General features: G+C 32.9%; 1 protein-coding gene and 1 long non-coding RNA gene across 2 annotated transcripts; both read left to right on the top strand.

Annotated features, from left to right (window-relative positions):
* Nucleotides 1-8068: 8068 nt before the first annotated feature.
* LOC141460540 (uncharacterized) lies at nucleotides 8069-16148 on the top strand. Its single transcript, XR_012462126.1, has 3 exons — nucleotides 8069-9292; nucleotides 9806-9934; nucleotides 15824-16148. It is a non-coding gene; the product is annotated as an uncharacterized lncRNA (long non-coding RNA).
* Nucleotides 16149-16996: 848 nt separating this feature from the next.
* On the top strand, nucleotides 16997-18403 carry LOC141460537 (phosphatidylglycerophosphatase and protein-tyrosine phosphatase 1-like). Its single transcript, XM_074140646.1, has 2 exons — nucleotides 16997-17177; nucleotides 17263-18403. The coding sequence occupies exons 1-2, from the start codon at nucleotides 17148-17150 to the stop codon at nucleotides 17854-17856; spliced, it is 624 nt and encodes a 207-aa protein (XP_073996747.1). The 5' UTR covers nucleotides 16997-17147; the 3' UTR covers nucleotides 17857-18403.
* The last annotated feature ends 754 nt before the right edge of the window (nucleotides 18404-19157 follow it).

Genomic DNA, 19157 nt, shown 5'->3' with positions numbered 1-19157 from the left:
TGTTAAACCTTCCTTAGAGAGGGAGAAAAAAAAGGATAAAATTCCATGCGAAGTAGAGGTGGATCTGCACAATAAAGTATATATACAGCAGAATTTGGAGATTTATTTAAAAATATGTATATAATTTTTTTTTTATCTTGTATAAAATGTATGATAAATGTATACGACAGAAATGATACATTGTGTGATAACACAATGTTATTATTATGATAAATATTGAAATGTGACAGACTTGAATAACCGTTAACGAAAAAGATATTGAGGGCATAAGTAAAATCATATTTTTTTCAGGCTATTTTTTTAAATAATGTTTAGCCTTTTATCTACCAAAAAAAGGTTCCCAAGGCGGGTCGAGGGAAGAGAAAATAACGAGTAAATACGAGCGAAACTCTAACTGGGAGTCTTCCTTTTGCTGTCACCACTACACCAGGAGTTCCACAAACTTTTTACACAGGGTTTAGTTTGAGGATTCCTGCATTTCACCATTCACGCCCTGTATTTACTTCTTTAAGTAATAATTAATTTAAATCAAGCCTGTCGATTTAGGTCATGTTTATTTATTTATATATTTATTGAGTTACATGAATAAATAAAAGGACTCTGAGCCTAACTATGTGGAACATATTAAGCTTAGTAAGAATATAAAAGGAGAAAGTGTAACTGAACATAAACATAAAGCAAATGCGATTATACAATAAAAGGATATGAGACTCCACTGATATCGTTTTTAGGGCATTGGATCAAATGATCTCCAGTCCACTCGCTCTTCTGTTATTTGATTGGGCTGCTATTTGATTGGGGGAAGTTTAAATTGAAAGCTGTTAGACCAAACAATTATGATGCAACGTAAGGTGTTGTGAAATCTTTGATATTGACACTCAACTAGATCGGATGCAAAATGAATGAATGGGTCATTAGAACGATATTGTTGATCATGAAAAAGAGTGTGGTGATTCTGCATTGGATTTTATATTGTTGTGATGGTTGGATACAGTAAAAAATTTGAATCTTAAAATAAGGTTAGATCGTTATCTTACCATTACAGAAGTTGAAAGGAAGTAGTTTCAACACCAGAACAGGAGGAATTCATAAGGAAAGGGAGGAGTTCACCAGGATAGAAACATTCTGTTCACTTTATCTACCATTTTGTGCACTATTTTTTGTATAGCTATTATATAATGTACATACATACATTATGTAATAGTTACAAACTTGTTATAAACTTGGTATACACTATTTAAAGATCTTGCGGAATTGGTGTTTGTCGGAGTGTTAGTGTAAACGATAAGTGACCAGTTTGATAGTGTACGTTAGTAAGGACACAGCAGTTGATATACTACTCAGGTACTTTTTCACTTCATGAGGAAGGTGTTGGCTCTTCAAAGATGAATTTTAGGCCGATCCTTAGCTGCTAATTGCTGGCTTTTGATGTTTAATTCTACCTTTTTTTTTTAATCTTTAATTTTACCCTTATTTCTTATTGGTTTGTCATGAAATCTTAAGCCCACTTACTAGCCTGTGACAGAATGATGTTACTTGACTCCTGGCCATGCCTGTGAAGAATAATATTGATACATAAGTAGGTGAACAAGGTAAGCATCTTGTTTGCTCACATTAAATTAATTGATTGAGTGTGCACTCACAAAAATTTGGAGTCTGACCCCCTTTAATAAGAGTCAATAATTAATCATTATTATTGCAAACAACTGATGAAACGTTCATAACATTCGAAGAGGATAAAATTAAATATAGAAGTATTTCATTCTTCTTTAAGTTTCACTAAAAGTTTTTACCCAGGTCCTGCTGAAAATGGACCTTCGTCTATTTTTTTGTTTTTTTAAACTCAAATAAAAGGACTCATAGCACGAGTCACACAAATAACTAAAAAAGAAATTGTTTCAAGATATTAATATAAGGCAGAAAAGAAAAAAGCTAGCCCCAATCTAAAAACGTCAGAAATTTGCTTTCGACTAAATGAATATGCAAAAATAAAGTAAGACCCAAGTACGGCTGGAAGAGGAGTGCAGTAAGTGACACGTATCCAAGAACCGTCGTGCATTAAGCATCATGACAGCGTTTTGGTAGTGGTAGTACTCCTCGCTGACAAGAACAGAAAAGTGGGTATAGAAAGTTTTCTGAGAGTCAGATAGTGAATATTCACAAGTTGGTGGTGCATCAACAGGCGGCGGTTCTACACTTCCAGATACCACCCAGCTCAGTCCATTACAGGCTGCTGCTAATGGATTCACTCAGTAAATTCTTCGTCAAACAAGGCCAATAGATCTTGTCCACTTTCATCCCCCTAATATTACTTTTAAATTTCCTTGTATTTTTTTTAATTTAGTTTTCAATTGAATAAAAGTTAGGTAATTAAGTTAAGAATTTACATCACCATTACAGTACTCTATCTCAGCAATCTCAGTGCTGCATCTGTGCAGCTTTCTGAAACAATACCTATCTAAGAGTTTATTTTGCATAAGTGAGGAAGATCTTGGTACCTAACCTGCAATGTATTACCTTCATTTTTCACGCTGAACTCTACAACCATCACCAGGCTATCAAACATGGAAAGAGTGCTCAGCAACTTCTTATCTTTGGCACGTAATCTGTACAGAATTTTAGTTCGTCCTGGAAAACTGAAGGAACACCTTTATCGTTTCAGACCGAAGGACTTCAAAGTTTGTTAGAAACATGTTTCTTTCCAATTAGAACAGTATGATGTGGTTTGTGAGTAAGCTCGTTGGACCTAGGGAGGTCTTCAGAGGAAAAGGACAGAATGGCCCAGGTTAATCCAATTGCTGACTACAACCACCTTTCCCAATGGACTCTCTTTATTTCAGCTGGCCAAACATCTGAGGAAAACTACAACTCGACTAGTTTTACGGAGCATAGTGAACATCACTAGTACACATGGTGATCATGACCTGCAATCCGTTAGATATGCAGCTTCTTTTCTGCTAAGTGGTGCGATGAGGATGGGCTGAAGGCTCAGATACCCCAGAACATTTACATCTACTTCTCAACAACATGCCACTTTCTTATCCAACAGGACTCTTCTGCTTATATAGCCAAACTCTAATCCGTTTCACTGCCGTTGGAAGCCGTTGAGCCAAGAATTATTCTGTTATGTGGCTGCATCAACATTCTAAGCCATGTACAGTACATAATTCTACAGTCGAACACATATATAATTTTGCCAATTAATAGTTTAATAATTTAATTTTCCTTTAATATTTTGTACTTTATAAAAGTCATTCCATGTTTAGAAATCCACATCTTTATAATGAAAACTGACTTAAAAGTGCTTCATTTCAATAAACATACCCTTGAACAGAAATAGAAAAAGACTCTAAAACGAAAATGCTCCACCCATATACAGTATCCGCCCCACTATTATAGCCTAAAGTTTTTACAGCAGTTTGTGTGGATTCCTTGTCAAAAATTGTAGATATAAAATCATTCCACTAATCATTAAACTAAAATTTATCCTCGTTAATTTTAAAACACACTAATGTACCCGTTTTAATTAATAAATTAAAAAGTATTTGCAACGTGCAGGTTCGTTCACAGATTTACAAAGGCCGCTCCTTTATAATTAAATCATAAAAGATTTTACAGTTCCTAGTATAGTTTATTCAGAACATACATTCTTTCACAATATATTATTTATATTATAATGTATTATACATTATTTATCGTGATTTGGCAATTTTATTTTTATTACTTATTCATATATTAAAATGTTTTTGTACAATATACAAACATATATATATGTACGAGTATGTTATTTACTCGTTGCTTAAATGGCTTTTTCACCGATATCGACCGTATCTGGCGCATATATTTTTTAGGACAAGAACAAAATACTGTGGTTATGATAGCAAAAACTCCAAGAAAGAAGTGATGAACAAATTAGATTGATCCTCAGCAATATTGTATTCATTAAAATAAATTTAAAAAGTAATAAGTTTTAAACCATCTCACTCCCAGGAAATGTCGGGTACTTTAGAAAATTAATTAAAAAAACTCTAACCTATTTTAATATTAAAAAGTATGGAATACTATTTATGTATTACTTAAAACTCAAAGACTAAATATGAGTGAATGTTGGAAAAACCAATATTCTTGTTAATGTTTAACAAACTGTATTTTATGGCATTCTCCCACACATTCACTACTCAATGTTATTCTTTCATCAATTTCCCACAAAATAACAGTACTCCAATTAAATTTGTCACTTTGCACATGTTCAGTTTATTTAAACTGGAGAATGTTTGCTGTTCATAATTTAAATAAATAGTAAACAAACAAAATAATTTTAATCATTTTTTAAAATAATATACAGACTCACTAGATAATTTTAGAACATTCACCGCAATATATATATATTTTTTTTTTTAAATTAGACCTGGGTTTGCCAAACTTTTATCAATCTATCGATTATCAATCTCCTCACGATTATTTTTATGTTTTCAAAAACTTTAGTCTAGGAAAACTAAATAATATTCAAATAATTAGGGATGATCACATAAACATCTCTTTTCTTTCTTCAACTATTTACTTGTTTAAAAAAAAAACAGCTCTATTTGAAAATATGGTTACTTCCGCAGTACTGGATCTCGCCACCTTTATTTGTAGTAAGCACTTTTATACATTAATTTCTGATCGTTTTCGGATTTCGCTCTATCATCAGAGGTTGAATAAAAGTTTGGTGTATAGAATTTAATTTCAATTAAGTACCTGTCCCTCTCTAAATTTGCTGACACTTAGTTTCACTTTATTCATGTCAAATTCTATACTTACTCCTAACTGATTATATTAATCATTCTATAATGATGGATGAAAATGCGAAATCGATTAGGAATTTTAAAAAACGAGTAAGTGCTACGACAGATAAAATCTGCGATGTAATTCTACTTTTTTTGTTCTCCTTATTTTTTTGTTTAAAACAAATAAAAACAAAAAGACTGAAATATTACAATTCTTATTGTGATTGTATTTAGCTTTTACTTTTTATTTGTAAGTAGTACAAAAGGTACGACGTACAACTAAGACGTATGATCGGACCTACATCTAAACTAACCACATCTAACAAACTAATCCTCTACAAGACGTTACTTCAACCCATCTGGACTTACGGATCAGAGCTGTAGGGCTCAACTAAACCTTCCAATATCTCCCGCATCCAATCCTTCCAATCAAAAGTCCTCCGCCGTATTGTTAATGCTCCCTATTATGTCACTAACCTCATCCTTTACAAAGACCTAAATATCCCTTTTGTCACTGAAACAATCTATTCACAATTCCTCAATTTCCACAAAAGCCTACCCTGCCGTCCCAGTTCAACAGCTCAAACTCTTTCCTCATCAACCCATACTGATAATCCCCTATGACGTCTAAAACGACGTTGACCTCGTGATCTCCTAACCTAGACCTTTCCAGTCACTAAAATTCCCGAGAGTGTCAGTTCTGACTGATTTCTCTCTTCCTGTGACCTTATGGTTGCGGTGAGCGTCGGCTATGCCGGGGAGCTTTCACAACCTGTATTGTACTTGTACCATTCACACTTTGCCTGCTGTATATCTATTTTTATACAGGTAGCAAATAAATGAATTATTAATAATAAAAATTGTAATTGGTAGTAATGATTTCAGTAGCTGAGACCGAACCGTATCTCTAACTTAGTGAATGTAGTACATGCCACTGCAATCATTCATTCATCAAAAAGTTTTCAGCAAATATAGCCAAGGTTGTTCGGTTGGAGTGAGTCGGGAGTGTCTTTAACAATGGAGATTGCCAATGTATGACAGCCTGGCTAGGAAGTAAGGGCCACCGGCGTCGCTATTGAGAAATATCACTTCTATTCACTTTCAATTCTGCAGATCACATCCTGCAAGGTAGTAGTGCTGTCCGTGATTCGAATGATACCGTCAACTTGCTGCTGCGTTCCGTTTACAAACTGCCACACACTGAAACCTCCATCGTCCCCCATCTAATAAGATATTTCATCAATATCTTCACTTCACGCCCGTAAATACACGCACTTCTCTAGACCTTCTGGTTGCGCACGCTTGCCCAGTTTATTCAACACTCTCATGTTGCGTTTTTAGTCCTCTTCAAATTGACATTAACATTCCGTCAGACTCCCTCGTGGTCACCTACATCATCTTTACTATGCTACCACATAATCAGCATTTCTGTTGTTAATAAACTTGCTATTTTAACCTTGCATGTTCCACTACCTAACCACAACTGTGCCATAAATTTATAGTGTTTGTTAATAAGGTATCAATAAGTAGAAAATTTAATTATTGATACGAATATTTCAATATTTAATTATGATCATTAATATAAATTTGTTCCACATCTCGTTCAATTGTTCAGTATCACGTTTGGGCTAGTTCCTTGTTGAGGCCAACAAATTAAATAGATAAATAATTTGTTCACCATTCAATTCATTTAATAAAGATATTATTTATTTATTGTAAACTTTCATTCATTATTTACTAAACATCTTTGGAAAAATAGCAAAATTAAGTCGCTGTTGGTAACTATTTAGCGTGCTCTTGATGCTCAAATAAAGCTTGATGCTGCCAGGCGACTCTGATTGGCGTTGCAGAGCTGACAATGGGACAAAATGAAGTTCGAGACGTTAGATAAATGACTGAGCGTCAAAATCAGGGATGTAAACTTGATGGACTTTTTATTTCTGGCTAAACACCTGAGAAAAGTTATACGGAGGAATTAGCTGCAATTAGTTAGACAGGCTCTTCTTTTTCTAGTTATTTGAGTTAGGAGTCGGCAAGTTGGACTGGCTTCTGGTCCAAAAACTACAATAACTTATCATCTACACCTCAACAACATGCCAGTTTCTCATCTAACAGATACTTCTTTACATCAACATATATCTATTTAGCTGTTGTTGTCTCACTTCTTCTCTTCCTGATAATTTTAGAAGCATTACACTTTTCTAGACCAACTCTTGTGCAATAGTTTATCAGTTTCACAGTTTTTGTCTATTACATTGCTGACAGAGGTTAAAGAAGTATCTGGAATGAAACTGCAGAGAGCCTGCAAAACAAAAAATGCACACGAATTTTTTTTTTTAAAACTGTTACAATTACAATGAATTACTTTTCCTGTATCTTTTTAAGGTGCTTTTTTGGAGTCCACCAGACAATAGCGTTGCGTGGATGGTACTCTCACTAATGGTTCTGTTCCTTCTTATAATAATAATAATAAGCGTACCATGTAAATTTGATCTTTTATGGATTATTTCACTTTTTAATTTGTGCTGTCAATTTTTTACAGGTAAAAATAGTTAAATTTCTCCGGCATTGATTTATGATGGATGGACTTTCATTATTAATTCTATTTCGATATTTTTTCACATACTTCTCTTTAGACATTATATACAAATTATAATCATATTTCATTACATTCTGCTTATTTAAGGAAGCTTTGACAGTTAGATGATACACAATCAATTCTCTATAAATTTTGATGTAGAAAGTAATCTATTAGAAAGTAATTCAATTTTTGTCTTTATTTAAATTTAATTTCAGGAACTAATCTCAAGAATGACGTAAAATTCAGGGCATAAGGAAGCCTTCTGAAGATTGCCCTCGATAATTTGTTTATTAGGGCACACCAGCTTAGCTTCTCTTTAGGTGGACCAACAGCTAATCCTAAAACAACGTTCATTTAATTTTTTGTTAATTATTCACCATGGATTCTTTTAGATTCATCTCAACTTTATTCTCATTGAAGAAATAAAAGAAATAATTCTTGCCTGCCAAGCTCAAAGCTAACTCCGCTTTATTTCTTGGCAGTATAACGCTTAACATATCGAGATAATACGAACCTTATCCTTGATTAATTCATCTATTAATTTTTTTTTCTTCGGAAGTACACCAACATTTCGAAACCTTTCTGAATTTTTAGACTTTAGTCTTTATTTCCCCGAATGAGGTTTACAGTCCTGATATTTCCTTATTTTCAATAAGCATTTTTTTTTAACTAACATTTTTTTTCTACAATATTTGTGTGTAGTTGCCCCTCTTCAAGGTAGAAATATTTTTATTCACTAAAAGTACAAATATTTTTTTCTAATTGCAATTTTGTTTTTTTCAACTCATTTTTCTTTCTTAAAATAATTCCATCAAAAATTCAGATAAAGTGCTGTAGCTGACAGATATTTTATTTATTCAGGTGTATCTTTATTTTTAGCGTTATTTCGTCATTTGGAAACATGAAAAATCCTACAACTGTGAACAGACTGGCAAACTGTTGCTGTACGTTTCCATCAATGTCAACTTCATCAGAAACTTTCAGCGACCCTCCACATCTCACCACCATCTGCTTAATGTTTATCATAACTTCTAGCACAAACAAATAATTTACCAGCTTTTAATCAATTTTGTAACTTTAACTTTGTTCTTAAAAAAAAGTATTATTAATAATAATAATAGCGATCACTGGAAGGCGCGCCAACATCTGAGATCATTGGCACACTCAGCTTCTTCAGTGTACTACGGCGTTTGGGCAGTGTTCTCTTTTTACAGAATACTCAGTTCATCACCGGACAGCAAGCTGACGAAAAGAAACTTGACTCAAATTGACTCAATAAACTAATAATTTCCAGTCGAGTAGTAAAAGTATTATTTGTAAGCACATGAGTATTTTCCACATTATTATTAAGAAAATCTTAGGGCCAGCTGCTCGATTCGTAATAAAAATGGATGTTAAAATTAGTTAGTGTAGGCTTATGGGAGGTATAATACGACACAGTACATTAAAAAACACTTTATTATATATATCAATCACTATTCTAACATATATGAACAATACAACATGGCAACACACAAGCGTCTCTTACATATCTATATGCATATTACTTGTTACCAACCCAACTAATTCCCGCCAAATAATAACCCAATAATTAACATTGCATACTTCGATACTTAACAATTCGAACCCCGGATCACATGGGAATCCAGTAAGCTAAACACTGAACTAATCCTATCCCTAGTTATTATTATTATTGTTTTTTGTTCCTACACAGATTCTGGATTCAAATCTTCTGGAGCTTCTTACAGCTCACTGTACAGTGTTAGTAATGAGAGACAGTGCACTGAAAAAGGCTTTATTTTGCTAATGAACTCAAATGTTGTACACCTTTAATTTTTTGTAAAGAATAATACAATTTGTTGTTCCATATTAGATTTTTTCTTATTTGCTGTGTACTTAACTACTCCGGTGCTGTGCCCTCCGACGGTCATGGACCAGTGAGGTATGTCTACAAGAATGTATTTTCTTTTTCATTTAATCTGTATTTTATTTATTTTATTTTTTTTAACTCCGATGCTGTGGGCACCATCGGATGTTTCTACATCTATATTCGATCCTGTCATTAAAAAATAATGCCAAATTATGCAATTACCATATTTTCTCCTAAACATGATATTTTAATTATGGTGGAGTAGGAATTCAATAAATAAATTTAAATCTATGAAGTAAAATAAGTAAAGGAAAAATATAATTGGAATATGACAATGTTTTAATCTTAGGATGCTTAAGACATTGTTTTACAAAGTAAAATTAGAAGTGCAATAACAATAACCTGTTAAAAATGGTAAAATATTTTAGTTACTCAGTCTTTTAGTCTTTCACTTTTAATTAGTACTCTAATTCAATCACCTTACTGTAAAACAGTTTGTGAAATGATGCAATTAAATACAAATCGGTGCAATAAATTTCTTCGTAATTTTGAATAGATTATTAAGTTATGTTTTGTTTCTTTTAGACAATCGCACTCAAGGTAACGAAGCAAGGCTCTAAAAATTACTAGAACTCATGGTATTGTTACGATAAATATCATTGAGAAGAAACTGTTCAAATTTACCTGAAACGTGTGGGCGTGCAATCATATCAGGTAAATATAGATTCAACATAAATTTACCTACTGAGTTATGATTACATTCAATTTGACCTACTGTTCTTGGTAAATGTGCATTTTCTTAAGTTGTGGTCAAATTTGAAAACTGACACAGTACGAGGTTAAGATTAAATTCATCTTCTTTCTTTCTATTTCTAATTTACATATATGTATGAATGAAGTAGTCATATTTAATATTTAATTAAAGTAACGGGTTCTTCCATCCTTGTTTAGAAAAAAATAATAATAATCAAGAATTTTGCACTTAGCCAATAAAATCATAATTATTTGAGAAATTCTACATACAATAGAAAAACTGATACTCAAAATTTATTATGAGTGGTCTTGGAGAAGCACGAAGGAAAATTAAATTGGGTAGAAGGTATATTAAAACTGTATTATACCAGAAATCAGCTTTCGGCATGTTAGCTAAATTGGATGTCTATAAACCAGTAATTTCTTCTTTTAAAAAAGTTTCTAGAAGTTGCTACTAAATCCTAGCTAACTAAGAGGTCAAGGGTTTATTAAACGTAATCGTTAAAGTTAACGATCTTCTTTACAAGTGTAAAGAAAATGTACGTCTCAAAAGTGCACTTACAAATTGGCAAAAGTTCTATGAAATTCTAAGTATGTATTGCCCAAATGTAAACATTTTTTACTCTTTCACCATTTTTTTCTTTTATTTTTATTCTGCCAATCTGCACCGTTTAACTAACATTATCATAGATATTTTTAGCTGTCGGTATATATGTAATCATACCTTCATAAACATTAAGTCCGTCCGCTAATAATTATTTGTTCAGAGAAAATTATTGACTCAATAAACTAATAATTTTCATTTAAGTAGTAAAAATATTCTTTGTATGCACATGAGTATTTTTCCACATTATTACCACTGTCATGACACTTCTCTTATGGCCTGACTTTACCGACTCCTTTAAAATGTTCTAAAACAAAATTGTTTGTACATTAGTTGTTAAGTTCCTTCAACCAAGTTTAAGGAAAACCGCTAAAACTTTGTAGAGTGAAACATGGAAAGCTGAAAGTTGGAACTTTACCAACATGTTTCATTCTCACTAAAATTCCATAATTCGCTGTTTTTCTGCTTTAAAGGGAAGCCCAACGAATTATTTTTTATTTCCAATTTTCTACGTTCTGGGCTTCTTTTTTTCTCTTAAATACAATCGAACTTTTATGGTTAACCGACTAGTTTTATTAACAGTTTCTATTTCATCAGTTTCTGTAGACCGAACAGAATGATTTGAAAAAAAAAGTATAACGTTTGGAGTGGAAACTAAGAGGCTTCTAGCAGGTTCCTGACGCCGTTGCGGTTACAAGCACACTATCTCTGATAGATCGCATCGTTCAGAGTGAATAATTACTCTCCTTTAGTTATCGATAAAAGAAAGTACAATGTCACGAAAGTCATCAGAATCAATGATTTGAATTTTAATCAGAAAATGCACGCATCGTTTGGACCAAAAGAATGAATGCGTAGCATCGGTTATGAAAACAACTACGTTCCAAAAACCTTCAGGTTACTAACCAACTTAAAGATAGATTGTTCGAGAAAAGATTTTCAGAGAGAAGCTGTACTCTTTTAGCTATTATTGAGTAGGATTGGCATAGTGATTTTAAAAGAAGAGAGTCAATTTTTATCTGGTAGAGATTTATTTTAATCGAATTTTAACTGTCAACTAATTTGATTTTAAAGGACTTTAGTTGTGCCAAGAAAGAGAGGAATAACAACATGAATCTGGCCACATAATTTTGATGACCCTGTGACAAGGAAATAATAATTTAATTATACATAATTCTGAATTGGTTAGTTCGTTTTCCTAATTTTTAATACAATTTTGAAGAGGTGCATTATCACTTTATCAGTTTAGTTGTTATAAGTTTTAGATGCTTCCTTTACACAAACTTGAGTGTGTGGCTGAGGATGTGATATATAAGCACTAATAGGAATTAGTGTTGTTGATGTTGGCAGAAATTAATTAAAACTATTCCTGAAGCTTGCGACAATCATTTGTCTGGCTTATAAACGTGAGCTTGCATCATTTATCAAAGCTCACTTGCCTGAGTTGTTCTGTAGGCGAAATGCATACTCCTTTAACATATGAATCATGCATTGTTTATGTGTAGTGCCTAAAGTTTATAGAATGGCGGCATAATTAAGTTAGTTTTATGCCAATAATTTTGTTTGTTACTTGCTCTTGGTGTTAATGATCTTAGTAACCAACAAAGCGTTTCTAACATTTCTGAGCTTTGTAAAAGTTAAGTAAGATACAGTTTTTCTACAGATCGAAAGATGAATTATTCCGCCTTACTCGGATTAAACATTCGAAAAATCTCTAGTAGGGCTTTATAAAATTATTTATTGTTCGTTAGAATGAATTTGGATCGTTTGTCCAGTAGTCTTTTGATCGTTCGGTAAGTTAAGTTTATTGCGTTTTAGTCGGGTTTAGAGGTTCCAGGTAAAGCGTTTGACCAGTTAGAGTCCGAGTTAGGGCACTTTACCGCCGGTAGGATAAGAATATGGTTCAGATAGGTTGGAGGGACATTATGTAGTGGATTCGGTCTCGTTGGTTTTTATTCTTAATTTACGAATCTAGAGTTCGAGCATAAGAAGATGAGACTGGATGGATTGGATGACAATTACGTGATCTGAACTATGAGATGACCCTTTTCGTCGGCTACGAATTAAATGGAGGGTTGGAATGGAGAAAAAGATCAGCCGTACCAGAGAAGTGAAGCGAAAATACTCCCTTGAGGAACTTCTTTGAGTGTTGGATAAATAGGAGAGGAAGAAGAGGCTTGGATAACTTGGAGGAAACGATCTGAAAGATAGCTTTGTAACTGAAAAATCTTGAAATATTTCCTTCCTGAATTATTCACTAATACTGCAATGTCGAAAACAATTAAACATTGATTTAATAAACAAAGAAGGAAAATATGATTTTCTGAGATTGTATTAAATGGAAACATTATTAACTTAAAATAACCATTAGTTTTAGTTGCCCATTTGGTCCATTAAAGTGGGCCCGATATAACCACAATGTGCAGCACTCAGTTAATGGTTGCTGACAACCATCTGTTGTCAGTAGTGGCCGGGATCGTTAGCGGCGGTTGAGGCCTCAGTCAATCGAACTGTGGTTACACAGATTGCAATCTCTTCGTAAACTAAATCAACTAATAGCTATTTTGCTTGGCATTGATATCTTACTCAGAAAATACATTTTTAAAATCTGAATGAAGGTTTTCTTATAGTTCGTATAAATTTGGTTAAACTATAGTACGGGTTAAAAAAAACAAATTTCCAGCTTTTCGTGACTTATTTTTGTTAAAACTTATGTAACTTCTCATACACAACTATTACCGTGATTAATATTACTACCAAAACGGCGCTAATGTCCAAGAAGTCGATGCGCCAAAAAAAAAAACTACCGTAATTTAAGATCTCTCGGAAATCAAGGAAGCCGAAGCGTAAGACTTTTGTAAAGCAGTTTCTCACTATGTGGCTACATTCTTGGAAGATACTAGAAAAACTAAACATTTAATCAAAATTTCGAGTTCCTAGAAATGTAACACTTGTCCTTCGGAATCATATATTTTAAAAAAAAATTAATTTACAACCTTAGTTCAGTGAAGCTCCTACAACTGGTAAATAAACTTAAAATAGAGACACGAGACCAGTCAGTATACCTGTGGCATCTCTCCAAAATTAAAATATTTAATTTATTACAAATAAGACTTAGAATCTTGCGGCCAGTGTCTCCTTTAATCTAGGACTTGATAAGCGCATGCATGATTTATCCAGAAGTGGGCCTAATAAAAATGTCCTATAATGACTTTAAAAAAAAAGTTCATAAAGAAATTAATTCAGTTTTCTCAAGACCTGCCATTAAATCAAAGCGTCCGCAAGGGACCTATTTCGTGATTTAATGGAGATTCTCTTGGTGCCATTAGTTCATTACACTTTTCTTTAATGAGAAAACATCCAATAAATATTTATTAATAATTTATTATCACTGTTAAAAGTTACACATTGAAGTATTTTAATCTGGTTTTTCTTAAAATATTTTTAAATTTACTTATTAAAAATTGGTGTTCTGTAAAGTTTTATTTTTTTAAAAAGCCAACTTTAGGATTCAGGCAAAAGTCCCAACCTCCAGAGATAATAATTTTCTTTAATCCAAAATCCTCTTTAATCCTCCGTTTCTTTAATCCTCCATTAATACTTCTACTTTCTTTAAAAACATCCAATTTAATCCTCCACGAAGACCCTGAAGTTTTCTTTAAACATCTCACCCAATCACGCTATACAAAATTCCATAAAAGGTTGCATTTCCATAGAGATTTCGCCTTTATTCCGCCACCTCTCATGCTGCACCATCCTCAGAAGATTAAAAGTTAGTTACCTCGCGAATTCCTTTCCTCAAGTAACTATTAGTTTAGTGTATTACTGATAGATAGCAACTCCTTGGAGCTACATGTGTGCGACTGCTTGCATTAAGTCATTGCAGTACAACCAGAGTTCTTACTGCTCTACACCGCGAGTGTAGCAATATGATAATAAGAAAACATATTTTTTATTAATATTATTAATATGCAGTATTGGAAAGGGTAATCTTTAGAAAGCTTGACTGACCCCCGTACATGGAGTCCGTAAGTCCAAATCAGTTTCTGTAGTGTCTTGTATATAGACATGTTTCTTTTTAGGCAGTGTTAACAATTAATTTCGCTAGTTCAGTTTGACGTTCAGTTCTTACCCTTTGAGTCTTGAGTGCGGATTCCTTATCAGTCTTTTGTCTTTGTGGAGTTCTAGGTATTTAACAAAGTGCAGTCTGATTAAAATTAATATTGGATTAGCTCGACTGGTCGGAAATGTAACAGTTTATTGGCACTTCTCTAGAAAGTTTCAGTCGTGTTTTGAGTGTACACTCTAAAGTTGGTGTTCTAACCCCCACATTATGTACCCTATCCCGTCCGAATATCTAGAGCGTTCCGGGTTGAATTCATACATCTATTAACTTTATTCTTCAGAGGGAGAGGGGCATTGCAGTGAAGATTATTTAAATTATCAAAATGTTGTTAAACGTTATAAGTGATAATAGAAATATTATATTCCAAGTTTATATTCATCGTTTTTGGCGACTGACGATCCATTAATAAACAGACAGGTCAGAAGATACACTAACAAAAAATATTATAATCGTTAATAGCTATTAACATCGTTAATAATTATTAAGATAATTAATTTTTATACCAAATCAATCTTCACTGTAATTCCCCTCTTCCTCTGAAGAATAAAGTGAATAGATTTATGAATTCAATCCGGAATGCTCTATATATTAATTTTTATAATTCTGTTACTGTGAATTATGTTCCACACCTTGAAAATTTCCTAGTCCCTAGTAGGAAGCTCGGCAAAATGAATGAAATTGTCAATATTCTTTCTTCCCTTGTTAATCTTGTGTTTAGATAAGTTGAAATAGTCTTCTTTTCAAGTGTTTTGCGAAAAATGAGGCGCTAAATAAAATAATTAAATGGGGATAAAAGTCTTCGTGAGATTTGGACCTGATAACGTGAAATTATGTGATGTAACGTTGAAAATATTTTTCAATATTTATTTTATCAACACTCATTAAGTGAGTTACAATAAATATAATAAAAATTACATCTGCAGAGATACCCTACTTGGCCACTAATGGAAGTATTGGTGCAACATGATACATTTATTTTTTTTCCTACACTTGACCAATATGGAGTAATTATGCAAAAATTAGACATTTTTTTTTAACTTTATTAGCATGTTACAGTTTATTTTTTTATTTTATTATTATGTGAATAATTCCATTTTTATCTACTAGTTTACTCTGCTAGCTGAAACGGGATGCTAGTGGTTCGACCTACACCTTTCTTGAACAGCCACTGGTTGGAAGATGGAGTCTCCGTTGGCTTGACCCAGTTGCCTTTAGATCGATAGCAGCACAACAGGTGAACAGCGCACCCAAGGGGCAGCAACTGGTGTCAACATTAATGACCCTTAAGTATAATTCTATTTTAATGTAAAAATAATTTACAATTTAAATTAGTTTCCTTGAAGAAATTGTAACATAAAATAAGAATTTTCATTTTTTTTTTTTGAGTTCATTCAATTTATCACAATCCAGTTTTAATAATATACACAATTTTTAATAAATTAATAACTGTGGCAATTATAAAATAAAATGGTAACTTTTTTACCTATGTTTACAAAAACATAATTCTTTTTGTTTTGCCAAAGAGATAATATTTCAATTAAAAGCAAACGTGTTATTTAACGTTTCAAACCTCCAGTTGACCTACGCAGTCGGTAAACTCTTCAGTCTGCCAACTTAGAAGTTGCCCTAAAGGTTGCTAATAACTAGACCAGTTTTCCCAGGTTCGAATCCAGCTGCCATCATTTGGATTTTCTCTTCCTAGAAGCTTCTTACGTTATGTTTGTAACGAGGGAACACTATCCGGAGTCAGGCGGAGCACTGAAAAAAGCTCCGAGATCCAATAACCTCTGATGTTGACGCGCCTTAAATAAAAAACAAAAATAGACTAGTAATTAGTTATCTTCTAAATTAGCAAACGCTCTACAAGAATCAGCCTAGCTCTTTGTCTTCCCACGACCAGCTCATTTTCGCCTCCCTGCAACTCCAGCACTTCGTTCTCCAAGTCACTATACCTTATTTTAAAAGCCTTTCTTAATTTTGGAAAAGGTTTGCACATTCAGTTCTTTTTACTTTGATTAGGCGTTTCTAAAGTATGGCTACAGTACTTTAGAAAGGTCTGTTGTCCATTAAAAAACTGACCCTCCAAGGGGTTAACAACCGTTTCCAATGTTTCAATCTTCAGCATGTCTTAATAAAGTGAGAATGTAAAGTTAGAACAAACACACAATTACAAGAGCAATGCTTTCTAAAAACACCTTTTTTGGAATAAATATGTTTATGAACCAATCGCGTTTTTTATTTTTTTTAATAAAAACTTTCATCCAGGTCATAACCATAAATTTTATTAATTATAATCAGTTTACAAATCACATATGTTAGTTCCCGCTGCAAGATGTAATAAGTAATTCTTCTTTTCGTTCAATTAATAACCTAGTGTTACGGTTTTTCAAGTGAATAAAAATTATATAAACTATAATAAGTATTACAAAATTATAAAAATTATTATGAGCAAATTGTATTGTTTTTTTGGAAAGGTATGTCTGTTAGATATTTTTGTTTCAAATGGCAAAGTATAGAAATTATGCACTTTTAATAATTTGCTTTTTATCTAAATACTAGATTTCCACAGTTTTTACGAGACTCTTATTTTTTCCATCTCTGTTGCACCACGTAATTATGGGTAAGTTTTTCAATCATAATTGGTATGACAGAATTGATGAAACTGTATTACTCGGCGCCCTTCCACTTAGATCTCTGGCAGACAAGTTAATTAATGAAGAGAATGTAAGAGGTGTGGTTTCTATGAATGAAGATTACGAACTGTATTTCTTCTGTGTGACAAGTGCCGAATGGGAAAGGTACAATGTTGAATTCTTACAATTAAGCAGCAAAGATCTATGTTTTGAAGCTCCATCTCAAGATAAATTAATAAAAGGTGTACAATTTATACAAAAAATTTCAAAATCAAAGAATAGTGTGTATGCACATTGTAAAGCTGGAAGAACTAGAAGTCCTACCTTAGTCGGATGTTATCTCATGTCCAAAAATGGATGGTCGCCTAAAGAAGCTGTCAATTTTATGCGCAAGAAGCGTGCACAAATTACGATTTTTGAAAAGCATTGGGATGCTTTAGAAAAGTATTATGAAAATTGTATACATGGATCAATTAAAGAAAATAAGTTTTATGAACTCTTATTAATCTTATTTAGTTAGTTTTATTTCAAGAATTATCGCTAATATTAAGTGCGGCTGGTGCCAATTAAAATGCACTTAATTGGAAAGTTCATCTACTAAGAGTGTTCATAATTACCCAACTAAAAACGGAGGAATTCATATTAGATTAGAATTTCCATAGTATAAGATAGTGAAGAAGTGAGATTTCACTTGTGCGCTTAAGGTGCAAGAAGTAGGGAAGATGCTTCTAGAAGGTTTGGACTATAGCACTGAACAAAGCGTATCAACTTCCAGAAGGGTCATGATTATTTGAACAGAACATTCTACATTTATTTGCTATGGCATAAACAGCGCTAGACATGCTGCAGACCAATTCAGATCCAACTTTTTTTTTATACAGCAAAATTCTTAAACATAATAAAAATTACTACCACGTACTTTCCTCATCGTACCGTTCCTAATTTTTACAATAGGAAAAGCAGCTTCTCATAATTACGCACTTTTAATAAAATAATAATTAAAAAACACACGCATAATAATATTTGGTGTGGTATATCTTTCCTGATCCCAAAATGCATTCTGAAATGCTAATATATTTTTAAACCTACTGTATGTTACTTTTTTTTTAGTTGGAGTTACAAAAATAATATGCGATTTAAAACAACAATGTTCCTTTCAATAGATTGAATAAATTCTAATTTAGATAAGAAAGTGAATGGAAAAATTTCAACTGAGACTTACGCCTCACCTGAATAATGTCTCATGTCAGAAATAACAGTGCAAAACATTAATTCTGTTTTAAAGATTGCCATCCCCACATTTTTTAGGCAAGGTCAGTCATAGGTCATAGGTCTATCTTATAGAAGACGGACCTATGTCAAATCCAAATGCAGATGTTTTCTCGCATCGCATCCAAGGATAGGATTTTTTTTTAAAGCCCTAGACTAAACTAAGTCTAAGAAATCGCTCATTCCGAGCCAAGATCCATTGCCAGTTTCTGGCGTAACCACTAGGTTATCCAGGCCCCCTGCTAAATAACTACTTCTTTATCTAAAGCATCAAACTCTTTCAAGGAGGGTTGTCTAGGTTTTCACTACTAAGCCCGAGTGCATGTTTACCAAGAAGCCCCTTCCCGACATCAGCCAATTTAGGTAAAAGGAATCGCAAGATAGAAATGTAAATCTAATACCTAATCTCTTCTACCTCTTTGTTATATGACCTGAGAGACGAAAATGAAGACTGTCTTGGGAATTGAGAGAGTACTATTTCGCATCTTATACTCATCTTAACTTAACTCTGCTCATCACCTGATGGTGATGTATCCAGGCATCTAAAGTTCT

Source organism: Rhodnius prolixus, unplaced genomic scaffold (genome assembly GCF_049639745.1).
Source record: "Rhodnius prolixus isolate KJV_2025 unplaced genomic scaffold, Rpr scaffold_1, whole genome shotgun sequence".
Lineage (NCBI taxonomy): Eukaryota > Metazoa > Arthropoda > Insecta > Hemiptera > Reduviidae > Rhodnius > Rhodnius prolixus.
This window is presented reverse-complemented; position numbering and strand designations above follow the sequence as displayed.